The sequence below is a fragment of the Poecilia formosa genome, unplaced genomic scaffold (genome assembly GCF_000485575.1).
Source record: "Poecilia formosa unplaced genomic scaffold, Poecilia_formosa-5.1.2 Scaffold571, whole genome shotgun sequence".
NCBI lineage: Eukaryota > Metazoa > Chordata > Actinopteri > Cyprinodontiformes > Poeciliidae > Poecilia > Poecilia formosa.
In genome coordinates this window covers 71,956-91,746 of record NW_006800510.1, presented here as the reverse complement: position 1 = coordinate 91,746, position 19,791 = coordinate 71,956, and the positions used below count along the sequence as shown (strand labels likewise).

Genomic DNA, 19,791 nt, shown 5'->3' with positions numbered 1-19,791 from the left:
AAGGTTAATGGAAGTTTCCCTTTAATTGAGACAGCATAGCCGGTTTTAGGCGTGTCGGTCCGAAATTTAAAGCAACAGAAATGAGTTATTGAGACAACCGGATGTAGCTAATTTAAATGCGGTTATGTGTAATATTATTACTTTTATTCTTCATTTGTGAGCAGTAGATTTAATAATAATTGTCTTAGCTTATTTTAACGCATTAGTCATGCAGCAATATGCAGCTTTAAATGTTGATTATTTCAAATTTAAATAATCGTAAGTTTTATTTTGAAGGGATTTTACCGGAAATTCTCAGTGCTAGTGGCTAGCTTCGTAGCTGACGTCTGTTTCGGGACAGGTGGATTCTCCGGTTTGACGAGCCACTGTTGTTCTCACAACAAAAGGGATCCGAACCGGAGAAACGCTGTAATTTCTCTACGGAACGCAAACATGGACACGTCACCTTAAATTTAAACAGTTTGCACTCGTTTTTAGTGTTAATTTTAGCGGCTTTTGTGTGAAAACAATGTCCCAGGGAGAACGGAGAAATTCAGGAAAATACTGCGCAGTCACAGTTTAATGGGAGCGGTGACCTGAGCAGGTAAGGAAATCATGAGACTGTCCTTTACTTGTTATTGGGTGCGAATTTAAATGTTTAAACTAGACTTATAAGAGGAGAAAACTTGACATTAAGAGTCACTTCCTGTTTAACCGCCTTATAAATTACTAACCGATCTTTTGTGAGAATTTGACCGTAAATTCGTAGTTTTTTCATTGATTTGAATCGCAACATGTTGAAAATAAATGTTGTTTTACATAAAATGTCAGGTACTTCCGCATATGACCATCAGTGACAGACAGGCGGTCCTCGGAACAACACAATGGGTTCGAACATCTGGTCCGAGGGCTTTCAAAGGATCCTACCTATTTGAATTTTGTAGGCCCAAATTCAGATCAAAGATCAGAAAACTGACACGGAGTTAGTTTCATGTTTATTTTATTGTTGAGTTGATCTGTGAACCAGAAAAACTTTTTATTTTTAGTTTTTTAACATCCAAATTACATCAGAATCAAATCATTGCCCTAAGAGAATGCATTAAATCTGTTAGTAATACTATGACCATGTTCAACGAGAAATATTTAAAGAATCTGCTCCACAAGTTTTGCAGATTTTCACCTGTTCTGCCTGGAGGCGGTGGTCAGGCTTCATGTTTGACTGAATGAAGAACGTGAGCACTATTTAAAACTCTGATGATCCTCAAGAGACGGTTATATTTATAATCATATTGTTTTATGTCTGCGCTCATATTGATGTTGATGAATGATTTATCAGCGAGAGACAGATGGAAGACAGCAGATGATCTCCAGAAGGCTTTTAGTTTTCTTGAGTTTTTGCTGGATCTCCAACTCTTCATCATTTGGTTTGTAAATGCCAAAAGTCCAGCCGTTTCTCATTCTCCTCCTCATTTTCTTATCTTCCAGATATGCCAGCTGACGACAAGGTTGCCATCCTGACGGACGATGAGGAGGATCAGAAGAGGAAGTATGTGTTGGCAGAGCCGTTTAACACCCTGTCCATGGCGCAGCAGGAAGGCGTGTCCACGCCGGCGCCGTCCGAGCCGCTGCCGGCGCCTCAGCCTGACCCGGTGGACTGCTGCGAGAGGATGTGCCTCCGCATCAACAGCCACCTGCTCATTTCTAAAGTCTTCTACTTCTTCTTCTACGCCGCCTATGGCTCACTGCACCCCCTGCTGGCGGTCTACTACAAACAGCTCGGCATGTCGGCCAGTCGGAGCGGCCTGCTTGTTGGCATCCGGTACTTTATAGAGTTCTGCAGTGCCCCCTTCTGGGGTGTAGTGGCGGACCGCTTTAAGAAAGGGAAGGTGGTGCTGCTGTTCTCCGTCATGTGTTGGTTGGTCTTTAACTGTGGCATTGGGTTTGTCCAACCAGCGGAGATGAAGTGTGTTTCTATGGCGACGGTTCCCCCACCGACCACCACTGTTCCTCCTGAGAACTTCACCAACCCGAGCAACTCCACCAACCACACCAGAAGCCGGCGGAGCGTCATGGACTTCCCCAGGGTTCCTGAAGTCTTGCTCAGTTCCTTCAGTATTCCCTACAGGCAACAACGAAGCATCGACAGCTCGACGTCCATCAACGCCACTGAGGTTGCACCCAACACCACCTTACAGACCACCACCGTCCCCCCGACAACAACCAGCAAGAAGGACTATGAGATCATCTACAACCAGGACCAGGTGGAGAACATCTTCCTGCTGATCCTGCTCGTCATCATTGTGGGCGAGTTCTTCAGCGCGCCCGCCGTGACCATCGTGGACACTGTCACCCTGCAGTACCTGGGGAAGGCCCGCGACCGGTACGGCCTGCAGAGGATGTGGGGGTCCCTGGGCTGGGGCCTGGCCATGCTGGCGGTGGGCATCTGGATCGACCACACGCACATCACCGTCCTGATTGACGGCATTGGCTGCATCCTGCCGGAGTACCGCCTGCACAACTACCGCCTCGCCTTCATCGTCTTCGGCGTGCTGATGGGTGTGGCCTTCGTCGTGGCAACTCAGTTCTACTTTGAGAAGGGCGAGGAGTACCGTCAGGAGCTGCCGGAGGTGGTGGAGGACTCGGCGAGTGGCCAGGCCTCCCCAGACTCCGGCTCGTCGGACCAGACTCCGGCGGTGTCCGAGGCCACCCAGGAGTTCCACTACGGCGACCTGCTGAGGCTGCTGTGCACGGTGCGCTACAGCTCTGTTCTCTTTGTCGCCTGGTTCATGGGCTTCGGCTACGGCTTCGTCTTCAGCTTCCTGTACTGGCACCTGGAGGACCTTGAGGGGACCACCACGCTGTTCGGGGTCTGCTCCGTCCTCAGCCACATCTCCGAACTCGGAGCTTACTTCACCAGCCACAAGTTCATTGAGCTTGTTGGTCACGTCAGGTAAAAAATGGTCAACTTTTAACAGTTTTAACTCAATCTGTGTCCGATTGACGATTTTTATGCTACAGAGTCTGAAAATCCAACACTTTAGCCGTCAAATCAATGCCGTCTGGAATCACATCCCTCTGTTAATGACCGAAAATCCCAACAATGATGATGGCCTGAAATGATTAATCGTAATTAAGTCAAAAAATTTGGTAACCGATTAATCGTTAGCTGGAGCATACAGACTCAACAAAAGACTAAATGCTGAAAGAACAACAAACACAGAGCAGTAATTAAGATAAAACTGTACAAAAATATGTAAATTTTGTATTTAAGATGAAAACAAACTTTGTAAATCTGTTCTACCCAAAAGTGACTGTTTTAACTTCTCCAGGTTCATATTTATCACCACCCATCTGGACAGTCTTAAATTTGAGTGGATGAAGAAAGCAAAGCAAAATATTTACTTTTATTTAAAGTGAGTTTTTTGTTTTGTTTTTTTTGGGAAGAAAAAGGTAATTTATGCTGGAGGATCTGGAGGAAAACGATGCAGCTGATTGTTGGCTGGTTGAATTTCACAGACCGGTTCTCCAAACACTGGATGATTTTTAGATTTTTCTTCAGGTTAGTTTACCTGCTGCTTCTGGAAAAGCATGTTCTGTTCTGGTTGGTGGTAATGAACACGTCTGCCTGATATTCAGTCCTGATGTGGAGAGATTCCCCACAGTGAGTGAGCCGTTGGCGGCGGCGGCGCGGCTCCAGCAGCATCAGAACGAGGTTTTGTTCTGTGGCCGAACGCAGAGACAAAGCTGCCATTGATGCTCCGGCTTTCCGTCCAGCAGGGACATCTGAGAGCGACGGGTTGGATTTCAGACTGCAGCTCTCAGAACCGGGCCGTGGTTCTGCTCTGCTCTCTGGACCGGGTTTATAATAAGACGTTGAAATGATGAGGAAGTAACCTAATAAAACCCAGAAGCTCTGCTGAAGAGACTCAGGTTAATCAATAACTGAAGGAAGCAGCAGCAGCACATGACCTGCTCTCTGTTTGTTTTCAAGCTGTACATTTCTGTGTAATTAATGTCACATTTCTCCTGTATAGTTCTGATTTTAATGTTTGTTTATTTTAGTAATCAATTATTCTGATGATAAATCAATTAATAAGATAAAAAAATAGACACTTTCTACAGATTTTACAAGTGAAATCGTCTTTTATACAGTATTAAAAAAAAGCAAATCCTTTTTTTAGTGAGAAAATAAACATTTTATTGCCTAAAATGCAATAACATGGCTTTCCTTTAGTGTTAGCTTGATCATTTGTAGATTATTTTTTGCAATAATTGATTAGTAATTGAATGGGAAAAACATTTAGGTTTTTTTTGTTTTTTTTTTACAGAAATTAAACTTATGCCACTACGTTTTTTTTTTTAATCTTAAATGTAAATATGTATGTTTAGGCTTTATTGTTATGATTATTTACTGAGTATCTCAGCAAATAATCCAGTAACAATTAATCGATTACAAAATTAGTTGACGATTGTATTAGTAGTCGATTAATCACAATTAATCTGATTAATCGTTTCATTCCTAGTGTTCAGTTTGTCGGCAGCAGTTGTTAGATTGTATTTGTGAAAGTTCACCTTAGGACCCAGCTGCAGTTTCAGTACCGCCTGAGACGTTACCACGACAACAAAGTTTGTCCAAACACGATTTCTGAGATTGTACTTCAAAAGCGTGTTTCTGATTCAGCAGCTCCTCTGAGTGCGAATCTGAAACCAACATGAGGTTCAGTCAGAGCCGGTTAGATGAAGCAAAGCTGCTGTCAGCAGAATTTCCGGACGCAGTTAGAAACAGAAACTTCACCTCGGTTTCCTCCCTGCACCTCCTCTGGCCTCCATGAGCAGAAACGATGGAGCCGGACTGAAAAGGTCACGTCAGGAGCAGGAAACACGTTTCTACTCCTCCTCACTTCACAGCTTCAGTTCAAAGTGAAATATTCATAAAACATTTGTATAGAAGCAGTCAGCATGTGATGACAGTGGGGAGAAACATGAAACAGAACCAGGCTCATCCGTTCAACATGCAGCTACTCCTGAGAAAAATTAGCATTTCACTGTAAAAGCACCAAATTTTACCTCTTTTTTTTGGTCTTGTTTCTAGTGCAAATATCTTAGTACAGCTGAAAAATGAAAACTAGCTGACAAGTAACTTTTCTGGAAGATATGGGAGCTTGTTTTGAGTCAACAATTCCTTAATACATATAAAAAAAATACTAGTTCAACTGGTAGATTATTTATATTTCAGTGTTATAGTGAAATAATCTGCTAGAGGAAATGGTACCTTTATTATTATTATTATTATTATTAAGGAGTAATTTAAAAAAATCATGTTTTTGCTGAAACAAGTTGTATTTGCAGTAGAATCTAGACCAGTAATGTTTTGCAGTGTTCAGATGAACTGTTTGGGTCATTTTTAATTTCTGATTATGAGTAAATTGCAGAAAAATTACAAAAAGTTTACACTTATCTAGACTTTTTTTTTTTTTTTACTTTCACAGCTCAATTGGAAGTTTTGTTTTTGCAGCATAATCGGATTGAGAGTGCAGTTGTAATTGTTGATGTTTTTACTCTCCTGTCAGTGAAAAGCTCATCTTGACCTCGGTGGGGCTCCAGATCAGATTTTATTGGAGCTATAAAACAAACACTGGGTCCAGAGTGTCTGTCAGCTGTTGACTCTGAATCAGATCCGCTTGTTTGCCGTCTGTCCCATGTTACCTGGTTTTACAGCCGCATGTTTGTATGAACTGTGGTTTGTTCATGAAGGTCTTGATTGAAATGGAAAGCGTCATGTGCTGCTGCTTATGAAGACGCCTGTCATCTGTGGGTGTGTGTGTGTGTTTGCAATAAAACCTCCATGAACAAACAGTGAAATAATCCCAGCATGAGCTGCAGGATGTGATGGGTGTGAACCAGTGAGCGGGTCTGTGAGTCACTCCGTCTGTCTGTCTGTCTCCCTCAGGGTTCTGTACATCGGCCTGGCCTGCAACACAGCGCGCTACCTGTACATCTCCTACCTGGAGAACGCCTGGATCGTCCTGCCCATGGAGGTCCTGCAGGGTGAGTCGGGGCGGGATCAGCCTGTGTTTACCCAACAGGACGTTGATCAGGCGGTGACTTGATCAACAGCAGCGAAGCAGGATCTTGTCAGGAAGCAGAAAGCAGACACGCCTCATGGGAGCAGACGCTGAGGCAACATCAGTTTGCCTCAGCAAACTGATGTTGCTGAGGCCTCCTGTGGCCTTTAAAACTGGCCACAGGAGGCCAGTTTTAAAGGGGACCTGCTGCAAAATTCACTTTTTGAATGTTTTTATACTTTTATTTGGGTTTTGTTGACTTACCATCCGAAACCACTGGTTGCATTCTTATTGGTTGTGCAGAAGGCTTTACTAATGCTTTTCAAAGATGAACAGTTCTATAATTGTGCATCTGCTTGCAGCCATTTTCATGTGAGAGTGTAAACGTAGAGTTGGGGGCATGGCCAGCGCAGCTCATTAACGTTTAAAGAGACAGAACCCTAAAACAGCTAAAATCTGATTATCTAAGAATGATTTTGTGCTAAAAAAATGTAATGAACATATTTTCTGTCCTAACCTGTTTAAGGATACGGAGTAGGTCAGCTTTAAAGTTTGAAGTTGATAGACGTATAGAAGGGAGCTGAAAGCGGTTCCCTGCGGGACGCCACAGGAAGCGACTGGGTGGCGTTCACGTGAGCAACCTGCTCTTAAAGGGCCGCCGTCTCTTTGTGGTGACATGAAGCAGCACGTTCTAACTGTAAACAGGAAGTGGCGCTCACGAGTAACTGAAAAGTTTAACCAGGGGTGTTCAAAGTGTGGCCCACCATTTATTTGTGGCCCTTGAAACTATTTTGTATGGCCCTTCATCACAATTCAAGAATATCCTAAATTTAGATTGTCAGTTCAGGCAACAGATGCAGATTTAAAACGATGTCAGGTGCAATTTTCACTGCCTTTGGAAACACTCAGAGAATTTGAAATCTTAAAATGGAAAGTGCAACACAAAGTTTCCATCCAGGTTTTTACTTTTAATTTGATTTAATTTCTTAGGAAAAGCACCAGGAACATAAAGTGATGATTACTGAAAATGCAGGCTTTGTTAATCAAACTATTCATGTATAATCAATTAGAAGATAAAATATAATCAACCAGAAAAATGTTGAATTTTGTTTGTTGTTGTTTTTAATCCTGCAAAACCATTTAATGTTTTAAATCTACAATAATTTATATATATAGCTTATCTGACCACTATGAAAACATAAAAGAGTTTATGCAATTATGCTAAAAAGTTTGTGAATTCTTGACTTGCTGTTTCTGGCCTCCGTGCCTAAACGTTTGGCCCGTTCTGGTGTGATCAGTACTGGTCCTTGAACCCGTTTAGTGACCGTCCGGTCCGTCTGCTGTGTTTCCAGGAGTGACCCACGCCTCGGTCTGGGCCGCCTGCATCTCCTTCCTGAGCGCCGCCGTCCCCCCAGCGCTCAGGACGTCGGCTCAGGGGATCCTGCAGGGCCTCCATCTGGGCCTGGGCCGGGGCTGCGGCGCCATGGTGGGCGGCGTGTTTGTCAGCTACTTTGGTAAGAGACTCTGACCACGTGGAAGTGACCGATCAGAGATGTGATGGATTTAACTGTTGATTTGCTTCCTGCAGGCGCCGCGGCCACGTTCAGAGGAATCGGCATGGCCTCCCTGGTCATCCTCCTCGTCTTCTCCTTCATCCAGTGTCTGACTGGAGAGATCGAAGGAAAAGGTGAGAGAAGAAATGACACATTTAAACAAAAAGTCATTGTTTGTACAGGTGGTTGAAATCCTTGAAAACGCTTCAATTTCAAGTAGAAATTCAAACTGCACAGATTGGTAATAAAGTGAAATCTAACGTTTGATTAATAACTTACATTTGGAAAACATTTAGAGATACTTAAATATAACAAAACAACACATTTTTATTACTGTCTGAAGTTAAATCAGATGAAACTTTTCTTATTTTTGGTCAGTTAGACTCACCAAAATTATATGTATTTGATAAATGACAGAAAATATGGAAAGAGAAAAGATTTTTTTTGTACATTTTTCAAACCAGAATATACAGAATAATAGAATATTACCACAAAATATTAAGAATAGTAATAAATGAGGTCACATAATGGTGAATTGAAACTCTTCATTGGGTTTATTTTTTGTTTTTTATAGTGTGGTGCTGGAAAAGTTTGAAAACTTACCTTGAAAATGCTTGAAATGTGTTTGAATTTTACTGTGAGAAAATGTAGAAACTGTAAAATATAACAAACATGATGCAGGCAAAAGGAAAGTACAGCAAACATGTTTGGAAAGGTTAAAGGACAAAGCATCCTTTTGTAAAAAAATGTTTACTTTCTACAAACCGTGTTTGCAGAAAACTGATTTTAAGTGAATCGGAGGCGATTTTAAGATGTTTTTTCTGTTAATATTTTCACAACATAACTCTAAACATGCTGTTTTTGTTTTTTTTTCTTCAGAGGACAGGATTCTGGCGGAGAACATCCCGGTTCCCTCCAGCCCGGTCCCCATCGCCACCATCGACCTGGTCCAGAGCCAGAGCGCCCCTGGCAGCCCGGTGGCGCCTCGGCCGGTCGCCACGGCGCCCGTCAGGAAAACCAAACACCAGGAGGACCAGGAGGACCAGGAGGACGTGACCAGGCCGGCCTGGGTGCTCTCCGGCGCCCCCTGGGTCACCATCGCCTTCGCGCTGGTTCAGATCAGAGAGATGATGAACATGAAGAAGAGAGCCCCCCCTGCACAAAATCAGCCACTGCAGGTGAACACCAACACAGTGTTCAGCACATCAGCCAGACACCAGAGTGTATTCACCATAAAACTGAAGCCAGACAAGAGAAAGACGCCAGTTAAACTTCATATAGAGCAATAATATTTAATAATAAACTACATGCAGTGGTAGTTAGGGTGATGTCTGTATGTCTGTCCAAATGATGAACAATAAAGTCTTTTAATTAAAGACCTAAAACCTTCTGTTACCTCCAGCTGCATGTTTGTTTCATTCACTGATGCTAATTTCATTTATTTGAGGATTAAGTGAACATAAAGAGCTAAAGTTTGTAAATCAGGCTTTAGCTAAAATTTGAGGATTGTTTTTAGTTCTCAGCCTGATAGAAACAGAACATGAAGTTTCTTCTATTTAGTTTCTACATTTATTCATGAAACTCCTGACATCTTGGATCTTTATTTTATTTCAGTCTTTCCTTCTTGTTCTGTGAATTATCCTGTTTTTAACTTTTTGTTTTCCACTAAACCTTCGTCTCTGTTATCTACTAATGCATCTGTTGCTACAGAAACACTTTCACCTTTTAATCACATTACCGCCACAAACTTCATGGTATTTCATCAGTAACAGACCATCAGGAAATGATTTGTAACCAGAAATCTGAAAAGTGTGGTGTACATTTGTATTCTGCCCTCATTAACCAGTTCCTCCCCCAAAATAAAAAACAAACTGACTTCAAAACAGGATATCCACACACATCCTTAAAGTCTTCAATTTATGTATTTAAAATCAAGGACTTAAAAGGTAAAAAAATAAATAAATAAATTTAAGTTGGCCTTAAATACATTAGGTCTTAGATCTGGTTTATTCTATTTAAAAAAAATTCTGCTCTGACATTCCTGTCAGGTAAAAAAGAAAGTCACACACCTTCATTGTGTTCTGTGACTTGATGCTGTTCAGGCTACTGCTAACTAGCTGCTAATATGGCCTAGCTAACTAGCTAGTTACTAGTTACTAATATGAGAATATATTAGCAGCTTTGTTGCAGTTAGCTAGCTCGTAAGGACATATTGGGGTATATTAGCTGCTAGTTTTCTGTTTTGCAAATCTGGTAGAAATAAACCTTAAATTGTTTCTAATACCAGAAAGTTTTGATTCAGGGAGTTGAATGTGACTCTGAGAANAAGAAAAAGGTAATTTATGCTGGAGGATCTGGAGGAAAACGATGCAGCTGATTGTTGGCTGGTTGAATTTCACAGACCGGTTCTCCAAACACTGGATGATTTTTAGATTTTTCTTCAGGTTAGTTTACCTGCTGCTTCTGGAAAAGCATGTTCTGTTCTGGTTGGTGGTAATGAACACGTCTGCCTGATATTCAGTCCTGATGTGGAGAGATTCCCCACAGTGAGTGAGCCGTTGGCGGCGGCGGCGCGGCTCCAGCAGCATCAGAACGCGGTTTTGTTCTGTGGCCGAACGCAGAGACAAAGCTGCCATTGATGCTCCGGCTTTCCGTCCAGCAGGGACATCTGAGAGCGACGGGTTGGATTTCAGACTGCAGCTCTCAGAACCGGGCCGTGGTTCTGCTCTGCTCTCTGGACCGGGTTTATAATAAGACGTTGAAATGATGAGGAAGTAACCTAATAAAACCCAGAAGCTCTGCTGAAGAGACTCAGGTTAATCAATAACTGAAGGAAGCAGCAGCAGCACATGACCTGCTCTCTGTTTGTTTTCAAGCTGTACATTTCTGTGTAATTAATGTCACATTTCTCCTGTATAGTTCTGATTTTAATGTTTGTTTATTTTAGTAATCAATTATTCTGATGATAAATCAATTAATAGGATAAAAAATAGACACTTTCTACAGATTTTACAAGTGAAATCGTCTTTTATACAGTATTAAAAAAAAGCAAATCCTTTTTTTAGTGAGAAAATAAACATTTTATTGCCTAAAATGCAATAACATGGCTTTCCTTTAGTGTTAGCTTGATCATTTGTAGATTATTTTTTGCAATAATTGATTAGTAATTGAATGGGAAAAACATTTAGGTTTTTTTTGTTTTTTTTTTACAGAAATTAAACTTATGCCACTACGTTTTTTTTTTTAATCTTAAATGTAAATATGTATGTTTAGGCTTTATTGTTATGATTATTTACTGAGTATCTCAGCAAATAATCCAGTAACAATTAATCGATTACAAAATTAGTTGACGATTGTATTAGTAGTCGATTAATCACAATTAATCTGATTAATCGTTTCATTCCTAGTGTTCAGTTTGTCGGCAGCAGTTGTTAGATTGTATTTGTGAAAGTTCACCTTAGGACCCAGCTGCAGTTTCAGTACCGCCTGTAGACGTTACCACAACAACAAAGTTTGTCCAAACACGATTTCTGAGATTGTACTTCAAAAGCGTGTTTCTGATTCAGCAGCTCCTCTGAGTGGAAATCTGAAATCAACATGAGGTTCAGTCAGAGCCGGTTAGATGAAGCAAAGCTGCTGTCAGCAGAATTTCCGGACGCAGTTAGAAACAGAAACTTCACCTCGGTTTCCTCCCTGCACCTCCTCTGGCCTCTATGAGCAGAAACGATGGAGCCGGACTGAAAAGGTCACGTCAGGAGCAGGAAACACGTTTCTACTCCTCCTCACTTCACAGCTTCAGTTCAAAGTGAAATATTCATAAAACATTTGTATAGAAGCAGTCAGCATGTGATGACAGTGGGGAGAAACATGAAACAGAACCAGGCTCATCCGTTCAACATGCAGCTACTCCTGAGAAAAATTAGCATTTCACTGTAAAAGCACCAAATTTTACCTCTTTTTTTTGGTCTTGTTTCTAGTGCAAATATCTTAGTACAGCTGAAAAATGAAAACTAGCTGACAAGTAACTTTTCTGGAAGATATGGGAGCTTGTTTTGAGTCAACAATTCCTTAATACATATAAAAAAAATACTAGTTCAACTGGTAGATTATTTATATTTCAGTGTTATAGTGAAATAATCTGCTAGAGGAAATGGTACCTTTATTATTATTATTATTATTATTAAGGAGTAATTTAAAAAAATCATGTTTTTGCTGAAACAAGTTGTATTTGCAGTAGAATCTAGACCAGTAATGTTTTGCAGTGTTCAGATGAACTGTTTGGGTCATTTTTAATTTCTGATTATGAGTAAATTGCAGAAAAATTACAAAAAGTTTACACTTATCTAGACTTTTTTTTTTTTTTTACTTTCACAGCTCAATTGGAAGTTTTGTTTTTGCAGCATAATCGGATTGAGAGTGCAGTTGTAATTGTTGATGTTTTTACTCTCCTGTCAGTGAAAAGCTCATCTTGACCTCGGTGGGGCTCCAGATCAGATTTTATTGGAGCTATAAAACAAACACTGGGTCCAGAGTGTCTGTCAGCTGTTGACTCTGAATCAGATCCGCTTGTTTGCCGTCTGTCCCATGTTACCTGGTTTTACAGCCGCATGTTTGTATGAACTGTGGTTTGTTCATGAAGGTCTTGATTGAAATGGAAAGCGTCATGTGCTGCTGCTTATGAAGACGCCTGTCATCTGTGGGTGTGTGTGTGTGTTTGCAATAAAACCTCCATGAACAAACAGTGAAATAATCCCAGCATGAGCTGCAGGATGTGATGGGTGTGAACCAGTGAGCGGGTCTGTGAGTCACTCCGTCTGTCTGTCTGTCTCCCTCAGGGTTCTGTACATCGGCCTGGCCTGCAACACAGCGCGCTACCTGTACATCTCCTACCTGGAGAACGCCTGGATCGTCCTGCCCATGGAGGTCCTGCAGGGTGAGTCGGGGCGGGATCAGCCTGTGTTTACCCAACAGGACGTTGATCAGGCGGTGACTTGATCAACAGCAGCGAAGCAGGATCTTGTCAGGAAGCAGAAAGCAGACACGCCTCATGGGAGCAGACGCTGAGGCAACATCAGTTTGCCTCAGCAAACTGATGTTGCTGAGGCCTCCTGTGGCCTTTAAAACTGGCCACAGGAGGCCAGTTTTAAAGGGGACCTGCTGCAAAATTCACTTTTTGAATGTTTTTATACTTTTATTTGGGTTTTGTTGACTTACCATCCGAAACCACTGGTTGCATTCTTATTGGTTGTGCAGAAGGCTTTACTAATGCTTTTCAAAGATGAACAGTTCTATAATTGTGCATCTGCTTGCAGCCATTTTCATGTGAGAGTGTAAACGTAGAGTTGGGGGCATGGCCAGCGCAGCTCATTAACGTTTAAAGAGACAGAACCCTAAAACAGCTAAAATCTGATTATCTAAGAATGATTTTGTGCTAAAAAAATGTAATGAACATATTTTCTGTCCTAACCTGTTTAAGGATACGGAGTAGGTCAGCTTTAAAGTTTGAAGTTGATAGACGTATAGAAGGGAGCTGAAAGCGGTTCCCTGCGGGACGCCACAGGAAGCGACTGGGTGGCGTTCACGTGAGCAACCTGCTCTTAAAGGGCCGCCGTCTCTTTGTGGTGACATGAAGCAGCACGTTCTAACTGTAAACAGGAAGTGGCGCTCACGAGTAACTGAAAAGTTTAACCAGGGGTGTTCAAAGTGTGGCCCACCATTTATTTGTGGCCCTTGAAACTATTTTGTATGGCCCTTCATCACAATTCAAGAATATCCTAAATTTAGATTGTCAGTTCAGGCAACAGATGCAGATTTAAAACGATGTCAGGTGCAATTTTCACTGCCTTTGGAAACACTCAGAGAATTTGAAATCTTAAAATGGAAAGTGCAACACAAAGTTTCCATCCAGGTTTTTACTTTTAATTTGATTTAATTTCTTAGGAAAAGCACCAGGAACATAAAGTGATGATTACTGAAAATGCAGGCTTTGTTAATCAAACTATTCATGTATAATCAATTAGAAGATAAAATATAATCAACCAGAAAAATGTTGAATTTTGTTTGTTGTTGTTTTTAATCCTGCAAAACCATTTAATGTTTTAAATCTACAATAATTTATATATATAGCTTATCTGACCACTATGAAAACATAAAAGAGTTTATGCAATTATGCTAAAAAGTTTGTGAATTCTTGACTTGCTGTTTCTGGCCTCCGTGCCTAAACGTTTGGCCCGTTCTGGTGTGATCAGTACTGGTCCTTGAACCCGTTTAGTGACCGTCCGGTCCGTCTGCTGTGTTTCCAGGAGTGACCCACGCCTCGGTCTGGGCCGCCTGCATCTCCTTCCTGAGCGCCGCCGTCCCCCCAGCGCTCAGGACGTCGGCTCAGGGGATCCTGCAGGGCCTCCATCTGGGCCTGGGCCGGGGCTGCGGCGCCATGGTGGGCGGCGTGTTTGTCAGCTACTTTGGTAAGAGACTCTGACCACGTGGAAGTGACCGATCAGAGATGTGATGGATTTAACTGTTGATTTGCTTCCTGCAGGCGCCGCGGCCACGTTCAGAGGAATCGGCATGGCCTCCCTGGTCATCCTCCTCGTCTTCTCCTTCATCCAGTGTCTGACTGGAGAGATCGAAGGAAAAGGTGAGAGAAGAAATGACACATTTAAACAAAAAGTCAGGGTTTGTACAGGTGGTTGAAATCCTTGAAAACTCTTCAATTTCAAGTAGAAATTCAAACTGCACAGATTGGTAATAAAGTGAAATCTAACGTTTGATTAATAACCTACATTTGGAAAACATTTAGAGATACTTAAATATAACAAAACAACACATTTTTATTACTGTCTGAAGTTAAATCAGATGAAACTTTTCTTATTTTTGGTCAGTTAGACTCACCAAAATTATATGTATTTGATAAATGACAGAAAATATGGAAAGAGAAAAGATTTTTTTTGTACATTTTTCAAACCAGAATATACAGAATAATAGAATATTACCACAAAATATTAAGAATAGTAATAAATGAGGTCACATAATGGTGAATTGAAACTCTTCATTGGGTTTATTTTTTGTTTTTTATAGTGTGGTGCTGGAAAAGTTTGAAAACTTACCTTGAAAATGCTTGAAATGTGTTTGAATTTTACTGTGAGAAAATGTAGAAACTGTAAAATATAACAAACATGATGCAGGCAAAAGGAAAGTACAGCAAACATGTTTGGAAAGGTTAAAGGACAAAGCATCCTTTTGTAAAAAAATGTTTACTTTCTACAAACCGTGTTTGCAGAAAACTGATTTTAAGTGAATCGGAGGCGATTTTAAGATGTTTTTTCTGTTAATATTTTCACAACATAACTCTAAACATGCTGTTTTTGTTTTTTTTTCTTCAGAGGACAGGATTCTGGCGGAGAACATCCCGGTTCCCTCCAGCCCGGTCCCCATCGCCACCATCGACCTGGTCCAGAGCCAGAGCGCCCCTGGCAGCCCGGTGGCGCCTCGGCCGGTCGCCACGGCGCCCGTCAGGAAAACCAAACACCAGGAGGACCAGGAGGACCAGGAGGACGTGACCAGGCCGGCCTGGGTGCTCTCCGGCGCCCCCTGGGTCACCATCGCCTTCGCGCTGGTTCAGATCAGAGAGATGATGAACATGAAGAAGAGAGCCCCCCCTGCACAAAATCAGCCACTGCAGGTGAACACCAACACAGTGTTCAGCACATCAGCCAGACACCAGAGTGTATTCACCATAAAACTGAAGCCAGACAAGAGAAAGACGCCAGTTAAACTTCATATAGAGCAATAATATTTAATAATAAACTACATGCAGTGGTAGTTAGGGTGATGTCTGTATGTCTGTCCAAATGATGAACAATAAAGTCTTTTAATTAAAGACCTAAAACCTTCTGTTACCTCCAGCTGCATGTTTGTTTCATTCACTGATGCTAATTTCATTTATTTGAGGATTAAGTGAACATAAAGAGCTAAAGTTTGTAAATCAGGCTTTAGCTAAAATTTGAGGATTGTTTTTAGTTCTCAGCCTGATAGAAACAGAACATGAAGTTTCTTCTATTTAGTTTCTACATTTATTCATGAAACTCCTGACATCTTGGATCTTTATTTTATTTCAGTCTTTCCTTCTTGTTCTGTGAATTATCCTGTTTTTAACTTTTTGTTTTCCACTAAACCTTCGTCTCTGTTATCTACTAATGCATCTGTTGCTACAGAAACACTTTCACCTTTTAATCACATTACCGCCACAAACTTCATGGTATTTCATCAGTAACAGACCATCAGGAAATGATTTGTAACCAGAAATCTGAAAAGTGTGGTGTACATTTGTATTCTGCCCTCATTAACCAGNGATGATGTCATGTCTGAGGTACGCCTTCATGTTTTACTGCCTGCTGACGTCAGGATTGGTTAGCATTAGCATTTTTCTTGCTGCTGCTCAGGCAGTCAGTTGCTCATCGTTCTGTCTGTGAAGCATCTTCTACATACCAGAAACGCTGAGTCAGCACTAAGTTCATATGAAACGGAGCAAAACCAGGCAAACCAAGACCTGGAGCGCTGGGTGAGGTCATGACGAGGATGCGGAGACTAAAGCTAAAAGGAGAACAATGAGCTGTTCAAAAATAAAGCAGAACTAATTATGTAATAGCAGAAAATAACTGAAGGGAGTGCAGCTCATGAGAAAACATAAAAAAACAAAATTAAAAACAGGAACTGCTCACCAAGGAGCTTTTTGTTGCTTTAAGTCGCCTCCGCCAGAGAACAAGAGGAGGATTTAAACTGGTTCAGGAGAAACAAGCTATTTAAACTAAACATATTTTACAAAACAGGAACCATCTTAAAGAAAAAACATGAACCAGACTAGAGCTGAATCGATTAATCACGATTAATCGATTACTGAAACAATCAACTAATTTTGCAATCGATTAATCGTTAACTGGAAATTTTAAAAAAATGCTTAGTTACTGTCCTCAAAGCTGTAATTAAGCCCAAACTGGACGAAAATAATAAACATATGGCATTAAACATGACAAACATTTTCATCAATAAATCTGTTCAACACAGAAATCGTCAAGTGTTATAGTTTTAGCTACATGTACGAAATTGAATTATTTGCATCTTTTAATGTAATTATAATATAAAAAAAGGCTTCAAATGAAAAATATGCAGAATGTGAACATCTACTATTCAATTAATCACCAGAATAATCTATCAATTGTCAGAATAATTAATTAAAATAATTGTTCCAACCTTTAATATTTATTTTCTAAATATGTTGAGAACAAAGACAAACCAAAGTCAAATTTGTTGTTTTGAACAGAAAACTGGTTCTGATTCTCTTGAGGTGACACATCCTGCTTCAAGGCAGAAATTCCAGTTCCATGATGCTGCCACCACCGTGCTTCTCTGTGGTTATACCTCCCTCTAGAGGTTTGCACCAAGCAGCCTTATTGAAGTCATAACAGTAAAGTTATGATACACATCCATTTGTTTTCTAACACCCTTGTCCCTACTGAGGTCAGGAGGTGCTAGTGCCTGTTTCCAGCTAACGTTCCGGGTGAGAGGCGGGGTCACCCTGGACAGGTCGCCAGTCTGTCGCAGGGCAACACAGAGACAGACAGGACAAACAACCATGCACACACACACACTCACACCTAGGGAGAATTTATAGAGGCCAATTAACCTGACAGTCATGTTTTTGGACTGTGGGAGGAAGCCGGAGTACCCAGAGAGAACCCACCATGCACAGGGAGAACATGCAAACTCCAGGCCGGGAATCAAACCCAGAACCTTCTTGCACGGCAACATCAACTGCGCCACTGTGCAGCCCACACTTCAGATTTGTTTTTGCTTTTTTAATTCTGAAGTTTAGATTATTTTCTACCGAACAGTGAAAGTTATAAACACACAACGGTTAAAAAAGGGAAGAAAAACTATATTTTATTTGATTTCTTGGCTCATTTTCACCAGGTTTGTCCAAACCTGAACATGACTGACTGTGATTTAGTTAAAGAAGAAACAAAGAAGGTAAAAACCCAAAACCGCCCCATTAAAAGCTTTTTGGGTCTTAAAATGTTCTATAAAGTTACTAAATTAATACAGAATAAGGAAAAAATAGAAATAAGCGCAATGAAAAAAGTGATGGAAAATAAAAACAATTCTAAATGCAAAAAAAAAAATTGCGAAATGAATAAAAAAGGTAAATAATTACAAGATTGGAAATTAGATGGACAAATAATAGTGGTAAGTTTATTGGTTTTTGAGAGGGCAAACTTGTATTATTATCACTATATTACGATATTATCATTTATCGTAATTTCTGGGATCATTTATCATCACTCGGTATTATTGGTAGTTAATAATAATCCAATAATTAGTGAATCTGCAGCATGTTTGGGTCTGAATGGCTGGAATGAATCAGGTTGTCTGATTGTGATGAACGGAGCTGAAATGCCCCTCAGATCCTCCTCATCATCATGTGATGAAGGCCTGTTGGGGCAGATTGAGTGATGGTTTGGTGCTGGATTATTTACCCGGTCTGAGTTGGATTGTGCTGTGCTCTTCCAGGTAGACGGGTTCAAGTAGCTGCTGGTTTGTTTGTTTTTTTTCCCTTGTTTTTGCTCTGGCGCCCCCTGCAGGAAGCGCCCACCTTCCAGTCGCCATCATCTTGTTTTCCTCTCGTTGCCAGGCTCCTAGCGGCCCGGCGACGACTGAGTACGAGGCGGTGGCCACGTCCCAGGGAGAGCAGAGCCAGGAGCCGGACTCCATCTGCCCGGATCCTCCTGAATGAAGTGTTAAACCTCATCACCAGACTTTAAACACTGTATTTATATATTTATGTAAAATCTCACGCTCCAGGAAATGCCTGGAAGCTTAAGTTATTGAAGGTTTTTCTCTTTTCGTTCAGTTTTTCCAGCAGTAACTTGAAGCGGAGGTGCTTGTTGTGGTTTAAACTCCTGCAGGTGAATAAATCCAACGCACCTTCTCCTCCCTGTGCACTGTATTTACTGCCGCTGGACTGTGAAGGAAATGTGCTTCTTCCTGGAAGATGTTTCAGTAAATTCATCTGGGTCGTATTCAACGTTTAAAAGAAGTGATGAAAAGAGAATTAACGGTTTTGTTTTCCTGCAGACTGGCTGCTAAAAACAGCAAACTGGTTTCAACCTACTGGTTCTATAAATCTGTTCTTCATCATGGATGCTAACTTAATACTTTATATGGCTTTGTTATTTTTTGATAATAAATAATGTGAGGACTGACGTTTAACCACTGATGAAGCATTAATTTAACTCAGTTTGGCTGCAGGCCTGAAAGTAATCTTTAAAGATGAGCAGAAATGTTAAAAAGTTGCAGTTGTTTTAAGGTTTGATGTCTGGATAGAAGAAAAACGAGATCAAAAATAGTTGATACTTGCCAGTAGTCCCCATCTTACCTGCAGTAGTCATGTTTATCAGTGTGCAGAACAACTTCATGTCGCTAACATGTCAGCAGATTGATAATTTATGGTTATAGATTATCGTTAATCTGTTCATTTGCATCATTTCGTATAAATGAACCGACAGGAACGTAAATCTGACCAGGATGTTTCAGCCTGTGGTGATTTTACACTTTACTGAGTTAAAATGAAAAACACTTTGTGCTTTTTATAACCTGGGGTTCTGTGAGTAGCTTTGAGTCGTCACTATTTTACCTGCTGCAGACTCAGATTTTATCAGTTCATTCCTGATTTAAATTATCCTAAAGGAGGAGGAAGACTGCTGGCTGCTTTTAACTTCATTAATTAAATCAAATCAAACTGAAAGATTTTTAAACATTTACATGTTTGGACCGAAGCTGTGCTGAATCCATCCTCACTGTGATCCTTACAGGTATTTTCTAGCATATTTCCTCATTGTAAATGAAGTAAACTGTGGATAGAAAACAAAAGAAAGATTAATTAATTTTGTTTTTTGGAGGAAAAGTGCCTGAGCTGAGTTTTTATAGGACAAATAAATAACAGTTTAGTGAAAAATAAATCAAATTTTGCGGCAAAACATTTTAAAAAATTATTAAATATGAGCAGAAATGCCTCAAATCAGATTTTTATGCATCCAGATCTGCAAAAAAAAAATAAAAATCAGCTAATAATCAAACTGAGTTTTTCAGAGTTCATCACTTCTTTTAATTTTTTTTTTTTTGCCTTTGTAGACAAAGAC

At 40.7% G+C, this 19,791-nt stretch overlaps 2 protein-coding genes across 2 annotated transcripts; both read left to right on the top strand.

The window, feature by feature from the left end:
* The first annotated feature begins 316 nt into the window (after nucleotides 1–316).
* On the top strand, nucleotides 317–9,542 carry LOC103129703 (major facilitator superfamily domain-containing protein 6-A). Its single transcript, XM_007540886.2, has 6 exons — nucleotides 317–583; nucleotides 1,465–2,929; nucleotides 5,930–6,027; nucleotides 7,397–7,558; nucleotides 7,633–7,731; nucleotides 8,477–9,542. Exons 2-6 carry the CDS (start codon nucleotides 1,467–1,469, stop codon nucleotides 8,884–8,886), a joined length of 2,232 nt encoding a protein of 743 aa, XP_007540948.1. The 5' UTR covers nucleotides 317–583; nucleotides 1,465–1,466; the 3' UTR covers nucleotides 8,887–9,542.
* Nucleotides 9,543–12,274: 2,732 nt separating this feature from the next.
* On the top strand, nucleotides 12,275–19,633 carry LOC103129712 (major facilitator superfamily domain-containing protein 6-A-like). The gene is made up of 6 exons (XM_016665334.1): nucleotides 12,275–12,293; nucleotides 12,387–12,530; nucleotides 13,900–14,061; nucleotides 14,136–14,234; nucleotides 14,980–15,278; nucleotides 18,285–19,633. Exons 1-6 carry the CDS (start codon nucleotides 12,275–12,277, stop codon nucleotides 18,384–18,386), a joined length of 825 nt encoding a protein of 274 aa, XP_016520820.1. The 3' UTR covers nucleotides 18,387–19,633.
* The last annotated feature ends 158 nt before the right edge of the window (nucleotides 19,634–19,791 follow it).